This window comes from Rosa chinensis, chromosome 5, assembly GCF_002994745.2.
Source record: "Rosa chinensis cultivar Old Blush chromosome 5, RchiOBHm-V2, whole genome shotgun sequence".
Lineage (NCBI taxonomy): Eukaryota > Viridiplantae > Streptophyta > Magnoliopsida > Rosales > Rosaceae > Rosa > Rosa chinensis.
Genome location: NC_037092.1, coordinates 74,544,371 through 74,561,784, shown reverse-complemented (window position 1 = coordinate 74,561,784; position 17,414 = coordinate 74,544,371). Strand labels below are relative to the sequence as shown.

The 17,414-nt window shown below is 38.9% G+C and overlaps 2 protein-coding genes across 2 annotated transcripts; both read left to right on the top strand.

The window, feature by feature from the left end:
* The first annotated feature begins 5,309 nt into the window (after positions 1-5,309).
* Positions 5,310-12,193, top strand: LOC112164048. Its single transcript, XM_024300293.2, has 5 exons — positions 5,310-6,376; positions 6,460-7,481; positions 7,624-8,049; positions 8,459-11,398; positions 11,637-12,193. The coding sequence occupies exons 1-4, from the start codon at positions 5,476-5,478 to the stop codon at positions 11,348-11,350; spliced, it is 5,241 nt and encodes a 1,746-aa protein (XP_024156061.2). The 5' UTR covers positions 5,310-5,475; the 3' UTR covers positions 11,351-11,398; positions 11,637-12,193.
* A 158-nt stretch (positions 12,194-12,351) lies between these two features.
* LOC112202135 (beta-glucosidase BoGH3B) lies at positions 12,352-17,014 on the top strand. The gene is made up of 9 exons (XM_024343054.2): positions 12,352-12,699; positions 12,790-12,994; positions 13,307-13,397; positions 13,626-13,771; positions 14,211-14,454; positions 14,929-15,033; positions 15,117-15,299; positions 15,530-15,731; positions 16,192-17,014. Exons 1-9 carry the CDS (start codon positions 12,531-12,533, stop codon positions 16,683-16,685), a joined length of 1,839 nt encoding a protein of 612 aa, XP_024198822.1. The 5' UTR covers positions 12,352-12,530; the 3' UTR covers positions 16,686-17,014.
* The last annotated feature ends 400 nt before the right edge of the window (positions 17,015-17,414 follow it).

The following is a 17,414-nucleotide window of genomic DNA, read 5'->3' as shown; positions in this document are numbered from 1 at the left end:
AACCATCAGGGTTTTTCTTGATCTTGTATATCCATTTGCTTCCCACAATATTTCTGTCCTTGGGACATGGAACAAGAGACCAAGTGCCTTGCTTCTTGAGAGCATCAATCTCTTCCATCATTGCCTGATCCCATTCAAATCTACCAGTAGCTGTCCTGAATGACTTTGGTTCAACAATATCACTAATATCTGATACAGCAGTAAAACCACTAAAAAAGGGATACTCATCATACAATTTTTGTTGTGCAATGGCAGAGAAACAGTAAAAATCTTCAAAAGTTTTCTGCTTAACAATGCCATTTTTGGCTCTAGTCATCATAGAATGCTCATTATAATTCTGATTCACAATGAACTCTAATTCCTGAGGAAGATTCTCACCATTAATATTTCCACCAAATTGTAAAGCATTAGCCTCATTTGTATTCAAACCATCAACTGGAACAACTGGAACAATTGCAGGGTTTTCATTAGCATGTTGGTCAACACTTTCAGTACCTACTACACTTTCAGTACCACTTCCCATTTCAGTAACAGCATCAACAACATTACCAGCCTCATTCTGTTGTTCATCAGTGCCTACTTCATTAGCACCACCATTTTGATCATCACTAGCCTCTACTTCTATGTTGTTCATATCACCACTGTTGACATTACTACTACCAACATTGCCCCCCTCCAACTCAGTGGGGGCCTCACTAAGTGGAACAGGAGAACCAAGAACAGGCATGCTCTGAGAAAGAGTAGGACGAGGTGTAGATGAGGGAAAGAAGGTGACAGGATCAATAGTGGATGGCACAAACTGAGAAGAAGACTGGAATGGAAAGCAAGACTCATCATGGATAACATGTCGAGACAGCCACAGTTTATTGTGCAGAAGACTATAACAGAAAACACCCTTATAGCCTAAGGCATAGCCTAAGAAGACACATGTGGTAGTTTGGGGATCCAACTTGTCATAAGAATAGGGACTGAGATATGGAAAACAAGAGGAGCCAAACACCTTGAGCTGAGAAATATCTGGGATCTTATGAAATAAGAGCTCATAGGGAGAAATCATGTTGAGAGACTTGCAAGGCATTCGATTAATAAGATAACTGGAATGAGCCACACTATGAAACCAAAAATGTTTGGGCAGACATGCACTAGACATCAAGGAAATGGCTGTTTCTACAATGTGTCTATTCTTCCTCTCAGCAACCCCATTTTGCTGAGGGGTGTAGGGACAAGTGATGTGGTGTAAAATTCCCTTTGAGGCTAGGAAATTTTGAAAAGCTTTGCTATTAAACTCACCACCCCCATCAGTTTGAAAGACTTTAATTGTGGCTTCAAACTGAGTATGCACAAAAGCACATAATTTCACAAATTGAGTAAGAACATCAGATTTATTGATAAGTGGAAAAATCCACACAAATTTGGTACAATCATCAATGAAAGTGACATAGTATCTATAGCCCTCTATGGAGAGGCAAGGAGCAGGTCCCCACACATCAGAATGTATCTTATGAAAAGGAAGAAGACTCTTGGAAATTGAGGCAGGAAAAGGTAATCTATGCATCTTGCCTTCTAAGCAGTAGGTACAGACATGACTAGAAGTTGAACTAGGCAACTTTATTTGAGAACAAGCTAACATTTTTGACATTACAGGTTGAGTAGGGTGACCTAACCGTTGATGCCAAACTGGATAGGGAATAGAGGAGCTCACAAAGGCAGTATGAGACAACTCATTTCTTGAAGCAACAGATGGTGTCTTGAAGAGGAAAAGACCTTCCTCACTGCTCTTTCCTTGGTAGAGAACAGTTTTGGATGCCTTATCCTGCACAGCAATATCAGTTTCATCAAGTGTGATAAAGCAACTGTTATCTCGACACAGTTTTGTAAAGGACAGCAGATTCATGGCTAGATTAGGAACATGTAACACTTGATTAAGTTTCAAGATATGATCATCAGGTTTAATATAGCTGGAACCAGTATGTGCTATATGCAAACCTGTACCATTACCAATGGTGATTTTGTTGTTAGATGTATATGGCTGAGCAATTGTGAGATTTCGAAGATCAGAAGTCATATGATGTGTAGCACCAGAGTCTCCTATCCACACATCATTGTTGACATGAGCAGTAGATGAAGCAGATGCACCAGACTGATTCATGGAGTATCCAGAAGAAGATGTTGATGCACCACTGCTTGGATGAAAGCCACCAGGGAAACTTGAGTTGGATGCTCCATTAGGTACAAGGTATTCACCCTGATAGCCACCCTGAGGTTGTGGAAAACCACAATTGTAGCCTCCAGAAGACTGAGCAGTTAGAGCAGTAAGAGATGCCGGTGGCTCAGACCCTTGATAGGCAAAATTAGCTCTATGAGTACAGTTTAAAGCAACATGTCCCTTTAATCCACAGATTTGACAAGTGGGAATGGACAAGGATGGATGACCAGCAGGTACATCTGTTCTGTAGAAACAGTTGGCAGCAGTATGGCCTTTCTTGGAGCAGATTTGACATTCAGGTGCTAGTCCATTGCTAGATGGCCTATTCTGGGGAACTTGCTGGCCCTTATAGTCAGGATTTTGATAACAAGTACTTGTGAGATGTCCATGTTTGCCACAAATCTGACACTTGTGAACACGAAAGCATGTGTCTACAGTATGGCCTCTCTTCCCGCACACTGGACATTCAACACTCCCACCACTTTGTTTGCCATCCTTAGCTTTACTGTCATCTTTGAGACTCCATCCTCTATTTTCACCATTTCTCTCTCCATTCCTTGTACCATCTCCTCTGGCAACCATAGCACTCATGTTTGAGTGAAGAGAAAAGCTTCCTTCAATACGCCTTTCTGCAGAGAGTAATTGAGACCTCAAGTCTCGAAGAGTAATAGGTGTCTCTCTTCCTTCAATCACAGTCCTAACTGTGGAATATTCTTCAGGTAGTCCATTCAAGATAACAATGATCACATCCTCATCAGGGATAGTAACTCCTGCAGATAAAAGTTGATCACGAGCACTCTTCACTCGTTGTAAGTACTTCTCAATAGATTCACCACCTTTTCGAAGGGTTTGTAACTCAGTTTTGAGTTGCATGATGCTCACTCTAGATACAGCAGAAAACTGTTCTTGAAGGGCAAGCCATGCTTGTCTAGAGGTTTTGCAGCCAACAATCACATCCACAATGTCTTCATTCAGTGTAGCCATGAGCAGACTCAACAAGGCCATATCAGTTTGCTTCCACGCCTTATATGCTGCAGTTTCTTCACTAGTAACCTCGCCTTCAGTTGTAAGTGCATAACGGGGTGGTGCCACCTCAGTGCCATCATAATAACCAAAGAGACCATTGCCAGCAAGAGTGGACTCAAACTAAAAACTCCATTTGATGAAGTTTCTTTCTCCAAGATGAATAGTGATCACACTCAAAAGCGAGTGCACATCAGAATGAGTAAGAGCAAGAGTAGCAACAACACGAGGAGCCATTGATATCTTTTCTGCAAATTTCAACAATACACTTTTACAGGGAGCACCAAATATGATAATTTGTTCAACAAGTTCTAGAAATCAACAACTTGATACAAGTAGCATCTTCAATCTACTGTAGTGTGAACACAGATTTACACTTTCTTTGCTCAGATCTAGCACTCAATTTCCTTAGTACCAAACTAATTTGCTCCAATTTTGCTATCAAGAACTCAATTTGTTTGAATTTTGCCCTAATTCTCCAATTTTCAAGCTAATTAACACAAGTTTCTTGCTCAATGAAACACAGTGCTCAAGTTTTACACAGTGCTCAGGTTTTGCTCATTTATTCAAAGATGCAGCTCAAAATACATAGATCACAGTATAGAGGAACACAGACAAGTGCAATTCACCTTAGAAGATCAGCAAACACTAGAGAAGCTTTGGATCAAGCAAAGAAGGAACGCACCACTTGATTTGAGCTTCGGAGATGAGCAAAGCTTCAGATCGCAGCAATAACGAAGCAAGATCTGAAATCACACAGGGTAAGTACTCAAGCCAAGATAATGGATGCGGAAGCATGAATCACAGGTCCTGGATCTATGAGGGCTCTGATACCATGATAGCCATGGCATCAGAGATGAGCTAGGGTTTGTGAAATGAACAAGAAAACAGAGAGAGAGACCTTTTGAGAGAGAAGAACTCACACTACTCTTTCTATTTCTCAAAATTTTCGTAACCGAATAAGAAAGAGAATACATCTATTTATATAAGAAGCTTCGAGCACTCTACTTGTAACAAAACTAATTAGCCCTAATCAACTAATTAGTAACTAATTAACTACTTAATTGTTGACACGTGTTCAACAGCCTCTCGAAACTTCCAGAGTTTCTTAATCAGCTAACACTTAACGCCTCAAAATTTATTTAAAGAACTTAAAAGAGATACAAGGAGAGAGGGACTAAGCCAAAACCTCTTTAGTAAATATCAAACACACAAGAAACTAGCAAAAGCGAAACTGTAGAAGACCTAAACGGTCACTATTACATTATGATAAAACATTGCGAAATCAAAATTTTATTTCATCCAATGTTAAGTGGTTTCTATGCCTTGATAGAAAAAATATATAAATAAAGGAAATCTACTCTAACAGTCCAATTACAACCGAAATTCAACTCAAACATACTCCAATTTGCCACCTACTGGACCTTAAACCCGAAAGCAATGTCTACAATATTAAGTGAAAAACAACCGCCAATTCTTGGAAATACCTGTTTGCTATTTTGTCCTTATTGTGTCGTTAGAATGATGGCGGAGAAAGAAAGTAGAGACAGAAGCTGAAGTAGTCCTACAATAAAGGATCTAACAGAGCCATCAGCCAAGCAAAAATTAAAATTGCTAAAATTGGAAAACCCAAATCCAGAACTTCACCGGAAAACAAAGCAAAGATTGTGATACTTTCGCCATTTTTGTGGCTCCTTCTTTCTTGTGTAGCTCTTCTTTTGTGCTTCTTACATTCTCTTATGGTTTTCTATCAAAAACACCATCCCCCATTTCTGGATTTCTTGTTGCTCCCCACTCATCTCTTTGCTTCGCCGAAACCCGAGTTTCGTTTCTTTTAAGAATGTGGGTCTGCTTCTGATTTTACATTTCTAAATTCCTAGTACTACCGCCCAATTTGTGCTAGGTTTGAATGTGTGTATACCTCATAGGTGTTTAGAATTCACTTGGTTTATATTGGTCCTGTTCTTGTGTAGATTATAGATATGGGTTTTGGTGCAGAGGATATACTAGTTTGTGCGTGGAGATTCCTTCATTTTTCGATGAGAACCAGTTCCAAGTGTTTGCTGAACCACCCCTTTGTTTCAGGCGCTTTTTTATTCTTGTTCCTCCTTTATGCATTTTTCAATCTATTTGTTTTCTTCTCTCCATTTCTCGTCTGCGTGGCTATTCTTGTTAGAATTTTTTGGACTTCTGGAGGACTGATAATCCTAGAAGCCAAGCGAAATGAGAAACCGAGAAGTAATAAAATGCCGTGTAAAAATTCTGGATCTGCTGGAGGTGCTGCTGTGGTTACTCGAGACGGGAGCTCTTGCATACAAAAGCAGAAGAGTAGACGAACTAATGTCAAAAGGCAATGGGATGCACAGAGCGAGAAGAAGGAAAAAGAGTTGTCTACATTGGCAACTTCTCCTATTGATTTGGTTAGTAAAACTGTCTTGCTTGGCAAAGAAGTAAAGGCTTTGAACATGCGCGAGAAAGAAAGAGCATTCGATCATGGAGAGAGTTCCAATGCAAAAAGGTCCACCGCTGAATCCATTCAAGTGCTTAATGACGACCATTCGATCCTAGATTCTGATCGAGATATCTTGTCATCAAGCTCATCCGATGACGAGTCTGAAAATTTTGAAGGTGGTGGTAGGAAGGAAGAAGCAGCACAACAGGATGGGACTAAGGCTGTGCAGTGGACGGACGATGATCAAAGGAATCTTATGGATCTTGGACATTCCGAGATAGAAAGAAACAAGAGACTGGAGAGTTTGATTGCCAGAAGAAGAGCAAGAAAGTTATTCAAAATGCAGATTGAGAAAGGCCTAATTGACTTGGATACTATACTACCAAGTCAAATTGCTCCCCTTTTTATTGCAAAGAACAATCCATTTATTGCTGAGATGGACGGCATGCAAACGCCTGGTTCAGCCCCTTCGGTAATGTTCCCAGCGAAAAACCCATTTGACCTTCCATATGATGCAATGGAGGAGAAGCCGGATCTTAAGGCAGATAGTTTCCAACAAGAATTCACAGCAGTCACCCAGAAAGACATGCTATATTGTAGGCATGAGAGCTTCTGTTACGGTGCTGCTTACCCATTAGAACCCAGGAACAGAGCAGTAGATGGAGTGGGGTTCTCAAGATTCAGAAACCAATCAGGTAATGCAGACTTTTCATCTGTTTCCTTCTTCCATAAATGCCTTTGTTACTTGTAATTTTCCTGACTGTAATTTTTCCTTCAGATTTGGGACCTCATGATAGGCGTATTGAAAGAATGCTGTCAAACAAAGGAGAGCATGACGAGCTTGTTGAAACACTTTTGGCAGAAGTAGAAGCAAAAAACATCTCCCATATTGACAGCATTTCTGAAGTTGTTGACAGTGAAGCTACAACACCTAATCAAGTGACAACTTCAGGGGAAGCCAAAGACGAAAGAAGTGGACAAACCCAAAGAGAGACTGATATCAAAGAAATGAGAGAGATGAAAAATGATCAAAATGTGGATGTAATGTCTACTAGAAGTGCAGCTCACATGGAGCCACATGTAACTGATGACAGCAATGATGAATCAACCTCATCGGAAGAAGATGAACGCCACTTTACTGCTAATAGATCTGGATTCTCTCAACATGCAGCCTCAAGAGTGGGACGTGTTCCGCCTAAACCTCTTAACTGTTCAATTCCTAGCCCATCAAATGAAAGGGGAAGATTGGAAGACCGTTTGTTCTATGCAGAGAGGGGTCCTTGTCATACTCCCACGTACTCTATCGCTTCTGATCTGCAGGTGGAGGTTTCAGACATTGGTTCACCTCCGCTAACAGTTGATGGGGCGAATTCGCCCACTGATAGAGAATCACTGAACTTAGATGGGGACTTCGAGAGAGAATATATGTGGGCAGCATCATCATCTCAATCATCCAGAACAGAAGAAAGTGAATCAAAATTCAGGGACATGCGTGGCTTCAGTGAGAAGGACTTACCAAGCATGGGATTTTCAGGAAACAGCTGTAAGAACACCAAGGACGTTGCTGAATCCTCCATGCATTTGCAACAGCCAGATGAACTAGATGACATGTACTCATTGTCATCTACAATGACAGGAATAAAAGCAGACAGTATAACCCATTCAATGAGTTTAAGGGATGTCAGACTAGTAGTGGAAGAAGTTGGGAAGCCAAGCACTTCTGGTTTGTCAAATGCACCTTCACCTGTAAATCAAGTCGAAAAACTGAAGTCGTCAGAGAAGTTAGTATCTCAACCAAAGGTCAGTAGTTTTGAGCTGCAACGAAGTATTATAGTAAAGAAATAACTATTCTTCTATCCATTTGCTATATAATACATAAGTATCTGTCCAGTAATCATTTATTTTAATAACTCTCTTTCTGATCTCTTTTCATATAAAACAGGGATCATCATCTAATCCTCCTAATGAGACTACTAAGGTGAATGCTGTGGCTGCCAACACAATCAATGATTTGAAAGATGAAAAGAAGAAGAAAGACAGAGATGGTGAAGCGAAGAGTGGGATGTCAAAACCAAGTGAGGGGACTGTTGGAGAATCAAGTAGCAAGGAGGGAGATTCTGTAAATCCTGTGATACAACCAATAAAGGACAATAAGAATTCGAATAATACTGCAGGAGATCCTCAAAAGGTAACTAAAAATGAGGGCAGCAAAGACATGTTAAAGCCAATTGATGCTATAAAGAACACTAATCCAAATCAAGACAGTAAAGACGACCAACGTACTTCACAAAATAAAATTTCTGAGGAAAGGCAGACTTCTAAAGATCCCATTGCATCAGCTGTTCAGCAAAATTTGGCGACTCAAGAGGTTTGTGACTCATGAATGACTGAAACAAATTATTAGATAGAAAGTCAATCTTTATTGATGCTACTGAACCTTGATCTATCTTTCAATAAGAAACACAACTATATTGACTAAAATATATAAAAACCACCAAGAAAAGAAGAAAGAAACACCAAGCATAAAAACAATTGATATTTTATTAGTCTAGAACAGGAATCAGTTCATTTCTCTTAATTCTTATATTTTGCTACAATCTAATCTAATAGCTCAGCTTAGTCAACTATAAATCTCAAACATCAATGAACAAGCGTTTGATTAAATTTCATGTTTTCTTTATTTCGTTATCTACTAATAAGATCTCAAAGTGTGTAGTACAAAAATTGCATTTCATATAAACCGGTTGGACTTATGTTAGCATTTTCATATTCAACAGGAACAATGTAAGCCTCCGGAGAAGTCCACTGAGGAAGCCAACATTATACTGAAAAAAACAGCTGAAGATGTCTCACCACAAGGAACGGAAATTGCTGCAGAATTGAAAAAACCAGCTGAAGAAGTTGGGATTGTATCCCAAAAAGCAACAGAGGCTAATGCAGAATTGAAGAAAACAGACAAACGAGATGTAAAGCAAAACGAAACAGAGCTAGCTCCAGAATTGAAAAAACCAGCTGAAGAAGTTGGGAGTGTACTGCAAAAAGAAGCAGACGCTCCTGGAGAATCAAAAAAAGCAGCTGAAGAAATTGGGAGTATATCACAAAAAGCATCAGAAGCTCCTGCAGAAGTGAAAAAACCAGCTGAAAGAAATGAAAGTGATTCACAAAAAGCAACAGAGGTTCCTGTAGAATTGAAGAGACAAGATGAAAAAGTAGAAAGTGTATCACAAAAGGCAACAACAGCTGCTCAAGAATTGAAAAAACTAGCTGAAGAAATACAAAGTGAATCACAAAAACCAGCAGAGGCTCGTGCAGAATTGAAAAGACAAACTGAAGACGTTGGGAGTGTATCAAACAAACCAATAGAGGCTTCTGCAGAGTTGAAAAAATCAGTTGAAGAAACAGCAAGTGTTTCACAAAAAGCAGCAGAGGCTTCTGCAGAATTGAAAAGATCAAGTGAAGAAGTTGGGAGTGTATCCAAAAAATTAATAGAGGCTTCTGCAGAGTCTGTAACAAAAAAAGAAACAGAGATTCTTCAGGAGTTGAAAAAAGCATCAGAGGCTCCTGCAGAAGTGAAGAAACCAGCTGAAAGAATTGAAAGTGATTCACAAAAAGCAACAGAGGCTTCTGCAGAACTGAAGGAACACATTGAAAAAGTAGAAAGTGTAGCACAAAAAGCAACAACAACTGCTCCAGAATTGAAAAAACCAGCTGAAGAAATACAAAGTGCATCACAAAAAGCAGCAGAGGCTCCTGCAGAATTGAAAAGATCAAGTGAAGAAGTTGGGAGTGTATTGAAAAAACCGATAGAGGCTTCTTCAGAATTGAAAAAATCAGTTGAAGAAACAGCAAGTGTTTCACAAAAAGCAGCAGAGGCTTCTGCAGAATTGAAAAGATCAAGTGAAGAAGTTGGGAGTGTATCCAAAAAATTAATAGAGACTTCTGCAGAGTCTGTAACAAAAAAAGAAACAGAGATTCTTCAGGAGTTGAAAAAAGCATCAGAGGCTCCTACAGAAGTGAAGAAACCAGTTGAAAGAATTGAAAGTGATTCACAAAAAGCAGCAGAGGCTTCTGCAGAACTGAAGGAACACATTGAAAAAGTAGAAAGTGTAGCACAAAAAGCAACAACAACTGCTCCAGAATTGAAAAAACCAGCTGAAGAAATACAAAGTGCATCACAAAAAGCAGCAGAGGCTCCTGCAGAATTGAAAAGATCAAGTGAAGAAGTTGGGAGTGTATTGAAAAAACCAATAGAGGCTTCTGCAGAGTTGAAAAAATCAGTTGAAGAAACAGCAAGTGTTCCACCAAAAGCAGCAGAGGCTTCTGCAGAATTGAAAAGATCAAGTGAAGAAGTTGGGAGAGTATCGAAAGAATCAATAGAGGCTTCTGCAGAGTCAGTAACAAAAAAAGAAACAGAGGTTCTTCAGGAGTTGAAAAAAGCATCAGAGGCTCCTGTAGAAGTGAAAAAACCAGCTGAAAGAATTGAAAGTGATTCACAAAAAGCAACAGAGGCTCCTGCAGAATTGAAGAAACAAGTTGAAAAAGTAGCATCTGAGGCTCCTGCAGAAGTGAAAAAACCAGCTGAAAGAATTGAAAGTGGTTCACAAAAAGCAACAGAGGCTTCTGCAGAATTGAAGAAACAAGTTGAAAAAGTAGAAAGTGTATCACAAAAAGCAACAACGACTGCTCTAGAATTGAAAAAACCAGCTGAAGAAATACAAAGAGCATCACAAAAAGCAGCAGAGGCTCTGTTGAAAAGATCAAGTGAAGAAGTTGGGAGTGGATCAGAAAAACCAATAGAGGCTTCTGCAGAGTTGAAAAAATCAGTTGAAGAAACAGCAAGTGTTTCACAAAAAGCAGCAGAGGCTTCTGCAGAATTGAAAAGATCAAGTGAAGAAGTTGGGAGTGTATCCAAAAAATTAATAGAGGCTTCTGCAGAGTCTGTAACAAAAAAAGAAACAGAGGTTCTTCAGGAGTTAAAAAAATCAGACAAAGAAAGTGGGAGCATAACACAAAAGGAAACAGAGGCTAATGCAGGTGTGAGGAACCAAGCTACAGAGGGCCCACCAGAAGTGAAAAACCAAGCTGAAGACACTGGAAGCTTAATGCAAAAGGCCACTAAGACTGCTGTAGAATTGACAAGTCCAGCTAAAGAAACTGGAAGTGTATCAGAAAATGCAACTGGGGCTACTGCAGAAATGAAAAAACCATCTGAAGAGATTGGAAATGCATCGCAAAAAGCACCAGATACAACTGCAGAACTGAAAAGACCAGCTGAAGTAAATGGAAGTGTATCACAAAAAGAAAAAGAAGCTCCATTGGAAATTAAAAAAATTGTTGAAGAAATCGCAAATGTGTCGCAAAAAGGATCTGAGGTTGCTGCAGAACTGAAAAATCCAGCTAAAAAAAGTGAAGATGTATCAGAAAAAGCAAAAGAGGTTGCTACCATGTTGAAAAGCCCAACTGTGGAAACTGGAAATGTTTCACAAAAAGCAACAGAGGTTGCTGCAGAGATGAAAAAAACAACTGACGAGATTGGAACTTTAGCACAAAAGGCAAACGAGGCTGTTACAGAATTGAAAAAATCAGCTGAAGAAATTGGTAATGTATCGCAAAATAAAGTTGAGGCTCCTGTGGAATTGAAAAAATCAGTTGAAGAAATCAAAACATGACGAACAAATTGTTGAAGATGCTGAAAATGTATCACAGTACTTAGAAAGGTAAACAAGATATATAACTTTTACATTTCAGTAACAGTTTTTTCTTTTGGACGATCAAGCAACACTTCACAAACTTCATTGTGTTTTGAATTACATAGTTACATTTTATTCTTTCTGAACAACCACACTATATACTTTAAATTGTGTATAACGGACAAGAAATTTAAAAGAAAATTTCCAACATACCAGCAAAAAGATAACTCGGACTAACTTATACAAATTTTGTTCAATTGAACAGGAACCTGAAAATTCTCCAAGGAAGTCCCTGAAGAAGTTATTAGTGAAGTTAGTGATCTCAGTAGTGAGTGACAATGAAGACGTGCAGGAAGAAGAAAGCCTATCAGAGGAAGTGAAGGCGAACCTGTGGACTTCACAAATTCATCAAAGCCAGTTGAAGCAAGAGGCAACTTGGAATAGCCTGCCAAGATGTACAATACTACAGTGTGAATCAAAAATCAATGTTGTGCACAGGCTGTTGATTCATATTCAAAGTGGACAATAAAAAGTAATTTCCTCGTTCATGCAACTGCTGTAAAGGGATAGGTAATATGATGTGCAATCACAGTTTACCTGGTTCATACGAATTTCAAGAAGAGTAGAGTAGGAAAGCTTTAAAAGCATATGTAACATGTTAAACTTCATTTTTCATTTCCCTCTTTAGTTTGTAGATATGTTCTTTGTACCAAGACATATTTTATCCATTTTTGCATACTATAAGAAGCAAAGAAGGAAGCTTTCATTTTCAGACTGTTATATAATAAAAACCAGATTTGTCATAGACAAGTCATGAACAATTTGCCCAAATTACCCCTGTATTTAGCTGACAAACAGTCAACTAACCAAGCCTAGTATAGTAAAGCAGCACCCAAATCCACCAGAAAGTTAGTTTTGACCTCCAATCATTTGGGGAGAGAGAGAGAGAGAGTGGTTGGTTGCATTAGGAAGAAGAGGAAGCTGGCCTCTAATTCTACCTACCACTAATGAATTCAATATGATGGGTCTATAATAATGAAGGAATGCAACTCTAGCTACCCACTTCACTAGAAGTTTCAGATTGTTTACCTGGGTTTTTGAACTGAGAGGCTAAAGAAGCTGAAGAGCTTATTGGGTAGTAGTAGTAGTAGCTTCGAATATGGAAAAAGCTGAGGACTTGAATTGCATATACAGAAACCCAAATGAGCCCATTGAAGCTCGAGTGAAGGACCTCCTTTCTCGCATGACTTTGAGAGAGAAAGTGGGCCAGATGACCCAAATAGAGCGCCGGGTTGCCACCCCTTCTGCCATTAAAGACTTCTACATAGGTACCCTTTTCCTGTCTCTCTCTTTTTGTCTATATGTTTATATATTGATTACGTCATTGATGACGATGGCGGGCTGAATTTGTATCCAAGGGAGTATATTGAATGCTGGAGGCAGTGGGCCATTTGAGAATGCTGAGTCAGCGGACTGGGCCGATATGGTGGACGGGTTTCAGAGGTCCGCTCTCGAAACCCGGCTCCAGATTCCGATGGTGTATGGGATTGATGCGGTTCATGGGAACAATAATGTGTATGGTGCCACCATTTTCCCTCACAATGTTGGTCTTGGGGCTACCAGGTTTGTCTTCTTCTTCACTCAATTTGCAGTACATAGTTGTTGATGCCTTTCTTGGGTTTAGTAAGAAAATGTGGGAAACTCCAGTTAAGTTGGGATTTTAAATCCCAGAATTGAAGTGTTGGTGTTGTGTGTGAGTATGTGATGATCAGGTTTCATTTTTCTGTTGGTGTTGTGTGTTTCAGTCTTGTCCTATTGATACTTTGCCTTCACGTCAAGTAACATGGTCATAGAAAATAGCGGATTTCATTATGATCCAACCTTTTCAAGAGTTAGTGCCCTCCTTTGTCCCTAAAATTTTGAATTATGTGACAGAGACGCAGATTTGGCTGAGAGGATTGGTGCGGCAACTGCTCTTGAAGTCAGGGCGAGCGGCATTCCGTACACTTTTGCTCCCTGTGTGGCTGTAAGTCATTATGGATATGTGTATCCAGTTCATTAGATTGCTATGTCATTCCGTAAAATATTTCTTTATCCGGAAAAGATTGCTGTGGTACTGGTGTGACAGTTTGTGTCTATGATCAAATTAGGCATTTCATGACTTAATTGATTTTATAGAATATGCTATTGTGGATTATTGTCTTAAGTTGGCATCTGATCTTATCAGTATATTCATGTAAATGGGTTATGACAGGTATGTAGAGATCCCAGATGGGGAAGATGCTATGAGAGTTACAGTGAAGACACTGAAACTGTTCGAAAGATGACATCTATTATTTCAGGCTTGCAGGGGAAGCCACCCCAAGGACATGAAAAGGGTTACCCTTTTGTAATGGGAAGGTAAAGAGGACTTCCTAGTATTAAGATCCCTATCTGTACTTTTTTTGCCAAATATATTTCATCTTGTCTGAATATGTCAAGTAATACATTTAGGTCCTTCATAATCTTCGTTCAAAGAAATCAAATTGTCCTTTATATGTTTTCAAACACTTTTCCATGCGAATTAGAAAACAGAAAAGTAAAATAAAGAATACTTGTTGGAGATTGATGCACTTGGACACCAATAAGATTGGTTTCTGAAGATTTTTCTTCCTACTTGTACCAATATCATGTAAATTACGTCATCATAGATCTTCTGCATGTACTCTCTTTTTCATCTCTCTCAACACATTCATCCCTTGATGAGTTGATTAGTTGATATTGTATTCCAATCTCAGTCCCTTCTAGTTCTCTCAAGTATCAGAAATTGTTTCTTAATTTTACCTTCTTTTTATTCCAGAAACAACACTATTGCATGTGCCAAGCATTTTGTTGGAGATGGGGGTACACATAAAGGTCTAAATGAGGGGAATACCATATCATCTTATGATGACTTAGAGAGGATTCATATGGCACCATATCTGGACTGTATTTCTCAAGGAGTTTCCACTGTCATGGCATCCTTTTCCAGCTGGAATGGAAGTAAACTACATGCTGATCGCTTTCTTCTGACAGAAGTTCTGAAAGATAAGCTAGGTTTTAAGGTAAAAAACCAGATGATGTTAAAAAAAAAAAAAAACAATCGGTGATCAATATGACCCGTGAATTTACCCATACCCTCCTCAGTCATTACCCTATTAGTACAAGGCAGTATATTTTTGATACTCTACTTTGAATTTGATTAGTTTCTGCCAAAGTACAATAGTATTGGTATTTCATGTTTCCCTAGCAATAGTAGGCATACTAACAAAATCAGAAATTCAATACAAAATACGGTACTGCACATTTTGATTGATTATTTAGTAGATTTCTGGGCTCCTCATATGCTTCCAAGTGATCAATTTTGTTAATATTAGAGTGATACAGAAAACTTCAATTTAAAAATGGTGGCACATTATTCCTTGGTATTAGTCTATTAAATGCCGCTTTCATATTTTTGGTGTGATTAGTTAAATGCAGTTTCTGTACCATGAAATTTCTGTATGTCCAGATAAATATCAGGGTATGCTCTGCTGCAGGGTTTTGTGATCTCTGACTGGGCAGCACTTGACAAAATTTGCGAACCTCCAGGGTCAAACAATCGTTTCTGCATTTTATCTGGCCTTAATGCTGGAATTGACATGGTACCTAACTACCTATTGTAGTCCAAGTTTGAAAGCCTAAACTATTCGTTGCTTCCTTGAGTTTACCATGTTTCTATATGCAGGTTATGGTGCCTTTCAAATTTGAACAGTTTGCGGAAGATTTAGTATATCTAGTGGAACATGGGGAGATACCGATGGCCAGAATAGATGATGCTGTTGAAAGAATACTGAGAGTCAAGTTTGTTGCTGGTCTTTTCGAGCATCCCTTTGCTGATAGATCTTTGCTTGACATAGTTGGTTGCAAGGTAAATTTTGCAAACTCAGCCTATGTTATGTTCACCTGATTCAGACACACATGCTTTGCATATTATTATTTGAAGGTTCCATGTTGGGCATATACTCAGTAATACTACTGTTTTGAGGCGTTAGTGGATAAATTCAATGCTTTTACCAATCATCTTATATAAACAACCCAAATCATTTTAATACCTGATATGCTGTTTTTACTAATATCACTATACTGTATGTTGTGCAGCCGCATAGAGATTTAGCACGCGAAGCTGTCCGCAAGTCCTTGGTACTGTTGAAGAATGGAAAGGACCCAAAAAAGCCTTTTCTTCCATTAGATAGAAAAGCTAAAAGAATTCTTGTTACTGGAACACATGCTGATGATCTTGGATATCAGTGTGGAGGATGGACAGCTACTTGGGATGGAAAAAGTGGCAGGATAACAATTGGTATGGAACGTTTCTATTTCCTGATTTTAATAATTAATATGGTTATATCACTTATATGTTGAATGCATGGTCATTATTAACGTTTTTTTGGTCGAAGACTTCATGATACTGGGTCCTTAGGTTTTTACAGTAAATTTTTTATTTCGAATTGAACCAAAATTATGTAAATATTTGAAGCCCATCATAATAAAAGAGGATGCAGAATTCTCTTTTCTTGTAACTCGTAAATCCAGCAATGTGTTACTCCTTAAATTACTGTAGTCTCTGTAGTCACCTTAAACCAAAGTTTTCTTTGGGGTGAAAAATAGTCTAACAAAGAAAGTTTTTTCCTAGTAATTTGTGCTGCAATTCTGTTGAGGACAAGAATTCATCGATTGTGAATTTTCATGCTTTTGATTTAAGCTCGCTTGGACAGGCAAACTTAACTGATTGGATTTACATTTCAAAACTCTTTTCATAGGCACAACCATCTTGGAAGCTATCCAGAAGGCAGTTGGAGAAGAAACAGAAATAATTTATGAGCCATATCCATCAACAGACACCTTAGCACGTCAAGATATCTCTTTCGCAATTGTAGCTGTTGGTGAAGATCCATATGCAGAATTCACTGGTGACAGATCGGAGCTTGTGATCCCTTTTAGTGGACCTGATATCATAAGCTCAGTTGCGGACCGAATCCCCACATTGGTGATTCTGATATCGGGAAGACCCTTAACTTTAGAGCCAAGTCTCCTGGAAAAGATGGATGCTTTCATTGCTGCTTGGTTGCCTGGTAGTGAAGGAGAGGGGATTGCAGATGTTATCTTTGGAGATTATGACTTCGAGGGCAAGCTACCGGTGACATGGTTTAGAAGTATTAAACAGCTGCCATTAAATGTTGGAAGCAATTCATATGACCCTTTGTTTCCTTTCGGCTTCGGTTTGAAATACAATAAGGACAATGCTACACACTAGATAGATTGATGACCGAGGCCATTCTCAAGTCCTTACTAGACCAAGTTCCTTGAATCTGTTCAAGGCGTTAAAGCAGAACGGCTGTTCTTGAATGAATGTCTCTGTTGATGTCAAAGGTGCCTGTGCTCAATTTTTAATGTGTATTAATTGAATAAGGATAATCAATTTGGACATGATCATCTGTGTATGTGTGAGATGTGTTTGCTGAGAATGTTATGATCACATCACTGCACAATAGTTAACTTGTCATATTGTCTCATGTTAGTAAAGTGGAACCGGGAAAAGGATTTGTAATCCCCTAGTCTCAACTAAAGCCTCAGATCCCAACCGATATTGTCTCATCTGTTATACTGTTTTCGCTTGTCTTATTTCTGTTTAAATTAACTGTTTCTGTCACCCTGTGATTCTGTGATTGCATAAACTAATGTTTCTGCAGATATGATGCATCTTCTACTTTCCGACCTTTCCAATTTTCCATATTCTTTTCTTTGATACAGAACTCAAGCCCCCACAAGAGTTATTCCCAGATCCTAGTGGGCCATTGAAGCAACACATAGAATCAAACCCACTTCTACACTTAATTCCCTGGTGAGATTTATATATATTGAAGTGCATTGAGCTGGTAACATTTTGAGAGATAAGAATCAGAACATATCAGAGAAATTACAGAGAAAACAAGACCGGCCGAAAGTTGAAGCTGTGATACTATCTTTGTGGTTCCACTATTCT

Excerpts from the sequence above, each read along its gene's own strand:
- LOC112164048 (XM_024300293.2), top strand. The coding sequence starts at position 5,476 with ATGCCGTGTAAAAATTCTGGATCTGCTGGAGGTGCTGCTGTGGTTACT. Across the intron at positions 7,482-7,623 it reads AGTTAGTATCTCAACCAAAG|GGATCATCATCTAATCCTCC; the intron begins GTCAGTAGTTTT and ends CATATAAAACAG. Across the intron at positions 8,050-8,458 it reads AAAATTTGGCGACTCAAGAG|GAACAATGTAAGCCTCCGGA; the intron begins GTTTGTGACTCA and ends CATATTCAACAG.
- LOC112202135 (XM_024343054.2), top strand. The coding sequence starts at position 12,531 with ATGGAAAAAGCTGAGGACTTGAATTGCATATACAGAAACCCAAATGAG. Across the intron at positions 13,398-13,625 it reads CTTTTGCTCCCTGTGTGGCT|GTATGTAGAGATCCCAGATG; the intron begins GTAAGTCATTAT and ends GGGTTATGACAG. Across the intron at positions 15,034-15,116 it reads TTAATGCTGGAATTGACATG|GTTATGGTGCCTTTCAAATT; the intron begins GTACCTAACTAC and ends TTCTATATGCAG.